The sequence below is a fragment of the Primulina tabacum genome, chromosome 5 (assembly GCF_025594145.1).
Source record: "Primulina tabacum isolate GXHZ01 chromosome 5, ASM2559414v2, whole genome shotgun sequence".
Lineage (NCBI taxonomy): Eukaryota > Viridiplantae > Streptophyta > Magnoliopsida > Lamiales > Gesneriaceae > Primulina > Primulina tabacum.
Window position 1 is genome coordinate 10,208,424 of NC_134554.1, and position 11,660 is coordinate 10,220,083.

An 11,660-nucleotide genomic window follows, 5' to 3' on the forward strand; every position below is an offset into this window, starting at 1 on the left:
CAATACCATATTTTTAATTATGAAGTTTATTTTGAAGCATATATAAACTTAAATTTTCAAATAAAAATTGTAAAAAAAAAATTTGAGCCATTTATTTTTTTAAAAAAAATAAAATTGGTTAAATACGTACATAGTTCTTTCATGTAATTGAAGGTATCATCATGTACTAATGTTTAGGTGTAACTACTAGTGTTTGACTTATTAATTTTGTGATATTTGTGACAGCCCCCATGTGATCTGCAGTAACGAGCTAGAATCCAAAAACCTTTAATCTTAATATTTATCATATCCCAACATTATAATATATATAATAGATTGGTAGGAAAAATGTTATTCAATGGATTGAGAGGAGTACCAAATAAACTATTCGATAATCTCAATAATTAGTAAACTCTATCTCCTTGTTCTTTTATTTGTAATGAACTGATTTTTGTATCCCTAAATCCTGCTCCACGTTCTATTATACAATGGACGATAATTTTTTGTGTAAGTATGTTGTGAGACTGTTTTTATGGATCTTTATTCGTGAGACTAGTCAACTCTGCTCATATTTACAATAAAAAAAAGTAATATTTTTTTTGCATAAAATGTAATATTTTTTTACGGATGATCTAAATAGAATACTTGTCTCACAAAATTGACTCGTATGACAATTTTAACAATATTTTTTTAAAATTTTTTATCTACATTCAAATTGGGATCCAAATTTTCAAGAGTTGTCCTTATGTTGGTCTATGTTATAAGATTTTAAGAAATTATGTTTTCTCGTCACGTTTGACCCAATTTTCGCCGTGATGCCAAACACCGATAAAAACTGGACAAAATTAAATGTATAAGGAAATAAAATGTATGGAACTAAAAACAAGTTGGGACTAATTAGAAAATGGGACCGATTTCAATAAAGTTTCAGGCTAATTACACTAAAACAAAAAATTTGATGTTATTTGCACTCTATGTTACAAGTTTATTTTATATATAAAATATATATGCAACAAAAAATAGAGTCTAAATAATTTTATTCGAGAAAAATATATATAATTTTTGAGACCATTGCACACGTACCTTGTGTCATACCTGAGGATCCAGCAATGCTGCGAACACGTACATTAAAAAGTTGCGCTGTTTCCAGGCAGCGGGATATGCGTCGGTATCGCCAATAATTTCGGTATCGGGACGGAGGTGAAATAGTGGGCTTCGACCAACAAATTTGAAGGATCGAATGAAGAGTTGCTGGTTCACGCTGGTAAGTATACGCCTTGAAGTTAATACACCTCGTTGTCGGTTTAGCTACTTGAAAAATATGTTATTATAAGATAATATAAAACAGGTATATGTAGCCTTTGATCTTTGTTGAATGTGGATTATGTGACATTTATTTGTCTACACGAATTATTATGGTATTATATAAATATCGATGTGTGAAAGTAAAATATATTTTACACACATATTTTCAGCATATATATACAGCGTCGATTTAATGCACAACATTGCATTTCATATCGAGCCTCGAACTCAGTGGTTACACATTTTGTTATTGTGTATGGATTCGAGGTGATTATTGACGATTAGCTCGAGAGATATTGAAGCCGATAATGCACGATATGTCCCTAGTCCCTGGCGAGCTGATCAACACACGATACTAACTTGTGGAAACACTACTCAAATGGGATTGTTCAACAGATGCAAAGCAATCGAATTTTTTCAGAATTCACTCATACATCTATTCTCACATATACACAGAAGATGCCCTTTTGAACTCAGTTTTCTTTCTCTCCTGTATCTCAATTAATCTTATGCTCGATCTCTTGAATACTCTCTGAATATATCTTTCAGTATTCTCCTGTATCTTTTATTTACTCTCGTATATTTGTTGCTGGCAAGCTACAGAGCACGTCAACTTGATCCGATTGCGATCAATCAATTGGTAACCAAGCTACCCGCTTCTTGGTTATTCCTTGAGCCAATAAGAGTGGACTTTGACTTGGACTAAGTGGCGCCACACATGGTTCACAATAAATCTAACAGTCTCGTCTTTTGCTTTTTGGGTATTGACGAGAATTCCTTAATTTTGTTACTTAGTAAATGTCGAAAACCCTTTTGCAAATGTAATATTTTGAAATTTATTCTAAAAAAAATAGATTGATAATTACTGACAGGAGACAAGGGCTAGCTCCACAAAAATTACCAAAAATTGAAAAAATATATATCTATACACATAAATTAGACTGAAATTGGCAACATAGATGAACACAAAAGACCAAAAAGTTGCCGTTTTTCCCTTAAAAGATTTTTGAACAATTATTTATTATGGTCTTTAATAGCCTTGTCTACACTGTAAATTAAAGTTTTTTTTTTCGTTGTTCACAAGATGGGAACGTGGTGCACTTTCAGCAATGCGAGTTGTACATTGTACATGGCGGTGTTACGAAGTCCAGACGGTTACGACTTCAAATAATTTTGCTATGCAAAACACCGTCTTGTTGATGTGAGCCGTTCATTAGCTCACAACGCTGTCTACGTGGTGCCTGTTTTAATAAAATGATATTAATTGTTAGTCGCAACAAAATAAATAATTCAACCATAAATAGTCAAAAATTAATAAAAATTTTCTTTGTAGATAGCTATGTCATCTTTGAAGCTCAACGTTCTTCATAATGGATTATATATATAGTCCTATCTTTATTCATTTCATGAACTTTTCAAAAACCTTACTGTAAGTTGGTTTGGTCCAAATTTGGTTTTAATGCAGCAAATTCTGTTTTCTCTCTTACAAGAGCCTAATTTTTGTTGGGGTGCAGCATGTTAGTACATATCTAACGCTATATATATGATCAGCAATTCGATGAAAATGGAACTAAATTTTCAATAAAACGATTTATATATCGCATTATGACCAAATTTCAACCAATTAAACTGCAAAATATATATAGGCCAACCTCTATTATCAATTTTCTCCTTCATGTTAAATCATATCAATTATAACTAACACAGTGAGCACCTCAAGCTAGCTAAATTAAAGCTCAAACTTCATTAGTCGTTAATGATAATTAATTGGCCTAGTGGTAAAGGTGAAGCTCAAAACCTAATACTTGTAATGTTTTGGGTTCAAATCTCAGTTAGATGGGTAGATTATGTATTTTAGATAGGAAATTCATCCACCCCGTTGTATTGAAAATATCATTAATCCGAAAAATTTAGAACTCGAGTGGAGATATAACTAGTTTAAGTCCTAATCAAATGCTCCGATTAGCAAAAGAAGCGGGGTCTAAGACTATGTCATCATTTACAACTTTTGCTTTTATTTTGTGAAAAATAATTATAACTTGTACTAAGAGAAAATATAGCACACAGGAAACATTAACTAATGTTATTTGTAATTTATGATTTGTCACTTATCACTCAATTATATATTTAAAATTTATTATAAAACTGGAATGCATGCAACAAAAGTGGGGGCGTAAATAATATCACCAGAAGAAAAATATAAATAAATAAAAAATCGAGAGCAATGTGCACTTACCTTGTTCCATACTCGAGGATCCAGATTTGCTGCTAACACATTAAAACCCTTAACCAAATAAGCAGCCGTATAATCTTCCCTCTCACATCGCATCCCCATATTAGGATCGATCACCCTCTTATACGACGTTAAGGTTTTCTGATTCCGGACATCCTTAACTCCATCAAAATAAAAAACTACGGGTGTTTCGCACGGATCCGAGCTCATGACCCGAGTATCGAACGTAAAGGGTTCCTGACTCAAAGTCCTCCACGTTGAAAATGTTCGCAATGGAATGCTTAAAACCTTTCCCGTCACCAAAAAGGGGTACAATTGAACGGTGTAGCCCCATGAAACAGAAATAGACCAGTTCCTGCTCATGTCGTAGCAAAAGGTGTGTTGTAATGCGCGGGATGGGTCGGATTCGTATGCTTTCTTGAGTTTCTTTACGGAGTCTATTCTTGTTATGTCTGGAAACAAGGGCTGGATATTGTCCAGATGGTGCAGTGAGACTAATGGTGCTAGCGGATGCGCTGAAAGTAAGCCGTACGGGTTTCCTTGAATATCCATCTGTGCAAAGAACATGGTTTTTTTTTTTTTCTCGATTACAACGTGCATGCATATGATTTTACTCCACTCAAAAAACTGACTCAAAAGGTGAGATGTGAGATATCTAAAGTTGTATTTTAACGTGATTTCGAACTCGCGCTTCTTTTCTGTTAAGAGACTTATGCCACTACAATGCGAGAGAACAAAAACAGAGAAATCTATGCAAGTACAATGGGAGAGAACGAAATTATTTTATTCTTATAAAGTTTAGAAATCTTGTTTTAGGACATTATTACTATCATAAAAATTAAAAATCTTGTTTTACTATCACAAAATCTATTCATTAACAAAAATACAAATTTAGGCAATAAATCGATGAACTTAAGTTGCCAAGTCAAGTACATTAAAATAGAGGAAAATAGCTTTTATGCTCTACTAAATTTTCTTATTTTTGTTTTGATTTATTAATTTTTCAAATGCAGTTTAGGTCTCACTAATTTTGAATTTTTTGGCTTTCAGTCCTATTTTGTAGTAGTGCTGACATGACACAGAAAATATTAATCTGATATAAAAAAAACTTATGAGACATTGAAAATATTGATATAAAATAAAAAATTGTTAACTTGTTGGATGTCATATTAGTAGTTTGACCAAAATAGCCGGAAATATAAGCTAGCGTATCAAAAACAAAATTTGAAAATTTTGTAAACCAAACCTCAAGTTAGCAAACCAATAAAGTTATTTTTCATGAAAAATTGGAAGATTATAATTTTAGTTATGTAAGATGATATGTTTCGATTTTTAGTCTTGTAGGTTGTAAATGTTTGATTTTCATCCAATACACTCATCGAATATTACTTATTTGACACTGATGATTACAACCGTCAAATGAGCCAACCCATGGCAGGTCGGCCCGCCAAAAACCCGTCACTTGGCGGGGGACGGATGCCATCTAGAGGGTTAAAAATCCCCAACCCAACCCAAAATAGAAAATCATTACAATTATTTAAAAATTTCATTTCATAACCAAATACATATTTGTAAAAAATAGCAATAAAATTTATAATTATTGATTTCATACATCTACATTTTTTAAAAAGTTGTTAATACAAAAAAATTCGTAAATTTCATGTAAAAAATATATATAACACCAAAAATTCATAATGTAAAAAAAATTATTTTTTTATTTTTTTGTCGGCATGGGTTGGTCCATCTAGGCCCGCCCTTAAGTGGGTATAAAAAGGGGAAAAACTGTAACATAATATGTCAAATTATAAGAAGAAAAAATTCTTATCGTTTCCTTTTATTTTTGTGATAGATTTTAACACACACACACACACATATATATATATATATATAATTTATGATACATAAATCATGTATGAGAGTCTCACTTCCAAATAAATATTATTTGATAGATTTAATAGCTTTTTTGACCAATAAAAAGTTAACTAATGAAAACAAAACATTGCTAAAGTCCAAGACAAGCATAGAACTCAAATTCTAAATAATCCTATCCAATACATGTATGCTTTCGACACAAGATTATAAAAAAACGATGTGGTAATGTTTTCTTCCCCAAAGTTTGGTCGAATGTGTTCTAAAAAGTCTCTTAATACTGTTGGAGGTAATAAAATCATTGCATCGTGAAGAGTGGTGGCTTAAATCACGGGTCATCATGCGAGTAGATAGAGAAGTTCGAGTAAATATGTTTTTACTTTAATGGTTATGGCCATGACAGCTACGCGCACAGTTCAATACATAATATTTTAGAGGGATTATCTAGCTGGGATATTATCAGGAAATTGGAGAAATGACAGAGATTATGACTAAAGTAATGAAAGTTAAAAAGTTACTACAAAAAATAAAAAAATTTCAATGTTGTTAAACAATAATTACCTGATGGAAACCAAGTTCTTTGGTCAGAGGCACACCAATCTCACTCATGCAACCACTGATCTTCTCATCTGAACCATAAAAATCTGCATACCGATCAATGCACCCATCCAAGATCCTAACCAGCTCCGCCGCCAGAGGGTAGCTAATGGCGAAGCCGCCGCCACCGTATCCCATCGAATAAGAATGTGTCAAAACTTGCTCTACGCTTTCGGAATGGCCACCGATATAATACATTTCATTGTGATCATATTTGCTCAGCACATTCACAAGATTCTCCGTGAAGAAAACCGTGTCATCGTCTCCCATGACGAACCATCTCACATCCTTTAGACCTAGTTCGAAGCTCTCCTTTACGATGCGCGCGATGCGCACCGCGGACCTGGACGCATCCCCGCCGTTGTACTTGAATCGGGACGTGTCTTCAGAGACTTTATACGGTGGTGAGGTATCCGGCCATGGCTCTGGCGCTCCATCCCCTGGCTTCTGGTCCAGCCACACGAAGACACGGTGCATGTGAGGTCTCCACCAGAGTTCGCAGTAGTGGCGGCGCTGGCCCCATGACGCCGCTGAACCACCGATGCCGAAAAGAATGTGGGATATGTTTGTTTTTTGGTGATTATCGTTACGGCCGGAGTTGACTACTTCATGGATCACCTGCCGTCTGAAAGCTGGATTACATTCAGGACAACTAGCCCTCCGTGATATCAGACCGTGGAAATTAGCTGAGAAATAAAGAAGAGGAAGTGCGGAGAAAATGCATATCGCAAGAATTCCCTTCATGAAATTTGGGCTATAGAAACTGGAAAAATTTCTATAGAAACTCTGGAAAAATTTCCAGATGAATGAGACATCGCTATTTCTTGGATCAATCCGGAGATTTTATATGATGTCTATGAAGAAGACTTGAACGATTAGAATTTCTCGATGAGTAATGTTAAAAATATACCTAATTTTGTACAATAATTATATTATGATATTTTATTATTATTTTATGAAATATTATATTCAATTTATCATTATATTTTGATAAATTAAATTTTTTTATTAAATTTTGTGAATAGTAAAATTTGTTGTACAAATCTAATTATATATGCAGTTTTATTCTTTCAAGATTGGGAATCTCCCTTGTAAATTGTAACGCTGGTGTCCTCTTTGCAAATATTACAACGATGCTGGCCAACCTTAAAAATTTAATATGCACAGAAGCATTTTTTAATTAAACTTTATTAATTATATTTTGGTTGTCAGCTCGTGGCTCGTTTACCGATGTTAATATTTTATAAAATTATATTTGAAATATAATAGATTTATGAACTCGGACCCTTGTTTAATTAATCGAAACCGATAATAAAAAAGCAAACCACAGAAATCGTTTTGAAATATATTTAATTCCAAACATTTTGGAGTTGGCTTTGATATCTTATAATGATATTATAAAATATCAAGAAGTCTAAGATGATATTATAATAGATGACATTTGCTGTAAGTAGAACTTTAATATTACTAAATATTGAATGCAAGAGCATTTATTTGTTTAAATATAATTTTTTTTTTCGTTTGGGGCCTCCCGAAGCCCAAGACACGTAATCGACAACATTATAGAAGTTATAATTAAAAAGGAGTGTTTGCTATCAATAAATAAAAAAGTGACACTTGGTTTCAGGCTTAAATAAAATCAGAACGGAACCAGATTTCGGGTTAATTTCTGTTTAATTTAATCAAAATTTAAAAGACGATAAGACGTTGATTCTGTTTCTATAAAAATGATTTTAGTAACAAAGTTAGTACTGAAATCAATTATTTATTAAATATTTCCAACTTGTGATTTTCGATTTTTGACTTTTGCTTTAAAACATTACGCTTTTCTGATTTTTTTCACTTTTTCATAATCTATAAATATAATCATGTGTTTAAATGCATAATCTATTGCAAACACTCTCTAAACTTCTGAAAATGTTTAAGTCTTAGAGGTACATAATCTACTTTGTTAACGAATCCAAGTTTTTGTATTTTATGATTTAAAAGCGAATACAACAGCGGACGAAAAATTTCTAATCAGAACAAGAAGAGACGTGAGTTTCAGGATAGAAACGTGGAGGATTTGGAAGTTTATAGTACTTTATGAGTTATTAGAATACAAGTCATTACTTATGAGAAATTACATATTTATATTAATAAAAATGGATTGAAATAAATCAAATATAAAAAAATTGATATAGAAACTTGAAGTTTCCAGTTTCGTTTGTGCAATAGTTTATGCACAAGATTAACATAAAAACTATCCAACAATAGATTGAAATAAATCAAATACTATACTCGAGCCATGCTTGAAGCCTATTCCCTAAGATTTGAGTGTTAACTCGACTGCTAAAAGAGACAAAGAAGACCAATAATAATTCTGTAATATATTGGGAGGAGTTCTGATTAAATAAAGAAATAAATTAATTCAGTTTTCTATTTCATATGTATTAACGAATTAATTGAATTTGTTTCCAAAGTTTAACGTGACTTAATGAAGACATTTCTATCAATTTTAAGCACGATGCATATCATGGTGTACCTTCACCATGAAGAATTGTACATTCTACAATTAACCACGTAAAGTCGACCTTGTAGAAGTGGCGGCATGTCAAGGTGGTGTTACGGATTCCCAATGGTTAGAGCTTCGAATTCTTATCTGTAAAACACCTTCTACTTGATCTGAACCGTTCATTATCTCGCAACATTGTCTACGTGGTGCCTGTTTTAGTAAAATGATATTATTAATAATTAGCCCAACGTGCACACAGGTGCGTAGCCCAAAAAAATTTCTCAAGTGGGCCAAATTTTGTTTGAGACATATGTATGATTTGTCAAGATCTAATTTACTTACACTTAACGAGGAAAGTTGCTATTTCCTCTTACAATAAATTTTGAGAGAATTGCGCACGTACCTTGTTCCATACTTGAGGATCCAGCAATGCTGCCGATACTTTAAAACCCTTAACCAAATAAGCAGCCGCATAATCTTCCCTCTGACATTGCCTCCTAATATAAGGATTCCCCCTCTTATACCACGTCGATGTTCTCCCATCCCCTACATCCTTAATTCCATCGAAATTAAAAGTAACGGGTCGTTGACACGGGTCCAAGCTCATGACCCGGGTATTAAACGTAAAGGGCTCTTGGCTCCAAGTCCTCCACGTTAAAAATGTTTGCAATGGGGTGCTTAAATCCTTTCCCGTCGCCAAGAATGGGTACAGTTGCACAGTGTAGCCCCATGAGACCGAAACGGACCAGTTCCGGCTCAGGTCGTAGCAGAAACTGTGCTGCAATGCCCGCGCAGGGTCGGATTTGTATGCTTGGACGAGTTTCTTGACAGAGTCTATTCGGGTTGTGCCCGGAAACAAGGGCTGGACGTAGTCCAGATGGTGCAGTGAAACTAGAGGTGCTATTGGATGCACTGAAAGTAAGCCGTATGGGCTTCCTTGAATATCAATCTGTGTATAGAACAGAGATTCGATTCTTAATTTTGGGAATAAACGAGAATGTACTATCGAAGTAGGATTAAAATTTTGCATTGTGAAGAGTCGGTGGTTTAATGGCAGTAGAAAAAGAGCTAAATTCGGGTAATTTGTTTACTTTCTGGCTATGATTCTATGACAGCTATGGTACAGTTTACTAGATTAGAAAATTGGTGAATAAGATGTGCCAGCTTTGATTGCGGTGAATTTTCAACTAGATCAGACGGAATTAGAGCAATTCTTAATCCCATAATTAAACAGGGAAAATAACAAAATTTGTTCCCTAAATTGGCCTAGTTTTTTAAAATTTTGTTTCTTTGATTAGTAATATTTCAATCTTGTGCAATAACTATGCTTTTTTTATTTCAAATAATATCATTTATGTTCAATGTTTTTTTTTAGAAATTATCGGCGTTACGTCATCGAAAATGGCAAAATAAGCCAAGTTTTTGCACTTCGACTGAAAATGTGACTAACCAGAGGATCAACATCAAAATTGGACCAATTTCCGAAACTAATCTGTCAACTTCGCCACGAAAACCCATAGGTGGTAATTAAACAGATTACGACGAAATTGATGATGATTAAAAGTTACTATGAATCCAAAATTGTTGAAGAATTAATTACCTGATGAAAACCAAGTTCTTTTGTCACAGGTACACCAATCTCGCTCATGCAAGCGCCAATCTTCTGATCAGACCCATAGAAATCTGCATACCGATCGATGCACCCATCCAAGATCCTAACCAGATCCGCCGCCAAAGGGTAGCTAATGGCGAAGCCGCCGCCGCCGAATCCCATGGTATAAGAATGCGTCAAATCTTGTTCCACGCTCTCCGAATTCCCGCCAATATAATACATTTGATTGTGATCATATTTACTCAGCACATTCACCAGATTCTCAGTGAAGAAAATCGTATCATCGTCCCCCATAACAAACCACCTCACATTCTTCAACCCGAGTTCAAAGTTCTCCTTTACAATGCGAGCTATGCGCACGGCGGACCTGGACCCATACCAGCAGGTGTACTTGAACCGGGAGATGTCCGCTGAGACTTTATACGGTGGTGAGGTGTTCGGCCATGGCTCGGCTCCGTCCCCCGGCTCATGGTCGAGCCACACGAAACCACGGTGCATATTAGGTCTCCACCAGAGCTCACAATACTGGCGGCGCTTGCCCCATGTCTCGGCTGAGCCGCCAATGCCGAAAAGAATGTGGGATATGTTTGTTCTTTCTGGATGATCGTGCAGGCGGCCATTGATCGATTCAAGGCTTACTTGGAGTCCGAAGGTTCGACTGCATTCGGGGCAACTGGTCCGCGATATCAAACCGTGGAAATTAGCTGAGAAACAAAGAAAAGATATTGCCGAGAAAATGCATATCGAAAGAATTCCCTTCATGAAATTTGGGCTAATAAAACTGGACTTTGATTGTGCAGAAATGAGATTTTTCCATGATTTTAAGAGGTCTTGAAGGGTGGTTTCCCATGAATGAGGCATTGCTCCTTCCTGAATAAATCTTGAAGAATTTTGCGAAATAAATATTGTCTAAGAAGAGGATCGGAGGAACATTCGTTACTTTTGACTGATGCGATTTCCATAAAATCTGTGCCAAATGGTTGTGTGAACAAATTGACAATGCTGCTATTCTCTCTCTAATCATATATTAAGATGCTTGTTGACCTTAATAATTTATTTTCTATATTAAATTTCATAGTAATATTAAATTTTCAATCTAACCCGGACACCGTTTGGATTGTATTTAAACTTTTTCGATATTTCAATTATATTTTTCATCAAATATTTTTTGTTAGCCAGTCAATAAAAAAATTTAGTATTAACCAATTTTTTGTAGATATATTTTGTAATATAACAGATGTATGAAATTAGGCTATATTTCCTATTTAAATTTGATAGCTCAGGTCTGCCTTACATTATAGAAATTTGTATAATGATTTTCGGAGGTCTTATTGGTTTAGTTTTCATCCGTCAGTTCTTCAAACTAGAATTTTGCAGGCACGTAGTGTGTGGATATAATATAAATTCATATACTTTCTTTATATTTTTATATTTTATAAAATAAAATAAATTGAAGAAAAATATTATGGAAAAACGATCATTAATCTTTAAAATTTAGAGAAGGGAAGTTTGATTTTTTTTAAAAAAAAATTAAACCCTTCTATTTATATTTATATATTGCAAAAAAATGC

The 11,660-nt window shown here is 34.0% G+C and overlaps 2 protein-coding genes across 2 annotated transcripts; both read right to left on the reverse strand.

Annotated features, from left to right (window-relative positions):
- Window positions 1–2,264: 2,264 nt before the first annotated feature.
- Window positions 2,265–6,745, reverse strand: LOC142544736 (uncharacterized). The gene is made up of 3 exons (XM_075651771.1): window positions 5,948–6,745; window positions 3,521–4,069; window positions 2,265–2,525 (listed from the first exon to the last, which is right to left on the reverse strand). The coding sequence occupies exons 1-3, from the start codon at window positions 6,725–6,727 to the stop codon at window positions 2,448–2,450; spliced, it is 1,407 nt and encodes a 468-aa protein (XP_075507886.1). The 5' UTR covers window positions 6,728–6,745; the 3' UTR covers window positions 2,265–2,447.
- Window positions 6,746–8,443: 1,698 nt separating this feature from the next.
- LOC142544734 (uncharacterized) lies at window positions 8,444–10,931 on the reverse strand. The gene is made up of 3 exons (XM_075651770.1): window positions 10,078–10,931; window positions 8,881–9,426; window positions 8,444–8,687 (listed from the first exon to the last, which is right to left on the reverse strand). Exons 1-3 carry the CDS (start codon window positions 10,849–10,851, stop codon window positions 8,577–8,579), a joined length of 1,431 nt encoding a protein of 476 aa, XP_075507885.1. The 5' UTR covers window positions 10,852–10,931; the 3' UTR covers window positions 8,444–8,576.
- Between the last annotated feature and the right edge of the window lie 729 nt (window positions 10,932–11,660).

What these genes read in the sequence shown, in the direction of transcription:
- LOC142544736 (XM_075651771.1), bottom strand. Translation starts at nt 6,727, where the DNA reads ATGAAGGGAATTCTTGCGATATGCATTTTCTCCGCACTTCCTCTTCTT. An exon ending in AAGAACTTGGTTTCCATCAG is followed by an intron (nt 4,070 to 5,947) that starts GTAATTATTGTT and finishes TTCTTTGCACAG; the next exon opens with ATGGATATTCAAGGAAACCC. An exon ending in ATCCTCGAGTATGGAACAAG is followed by an intron (nt 2,526 to 3,520) that starts GTAAGTGCACAT and finishes TTATTAAAACAG; the next exon opens with GCACCACGTAGACAGCGTTG.
- LOC142544734 (XM_075651770.1), bottom strand. Translation starts at nt 10,851, where the DNA reads ATGAAGGGAATTCTTTCGATATGCATTTTCTCGGCAATATCTTTTCTT. An exon ending in AAGAACTTGGTTTTCATCAG is followed by an intron (nt 9,427 to 10,077) that starts GTAATTAATTCT and finishes TTCTATACACAG; the next exon opens with ATTGATATTCAAGGAAGCCC. An exon ending in ATCCTCAAGTATGGAACAAG is followed by an intron (nt 8,688 to 8,880) that starts GTACGTGCGCAA and finishes TTACTAAAACAG; the next exon opens with GCACCACGTAGACAATGTTG.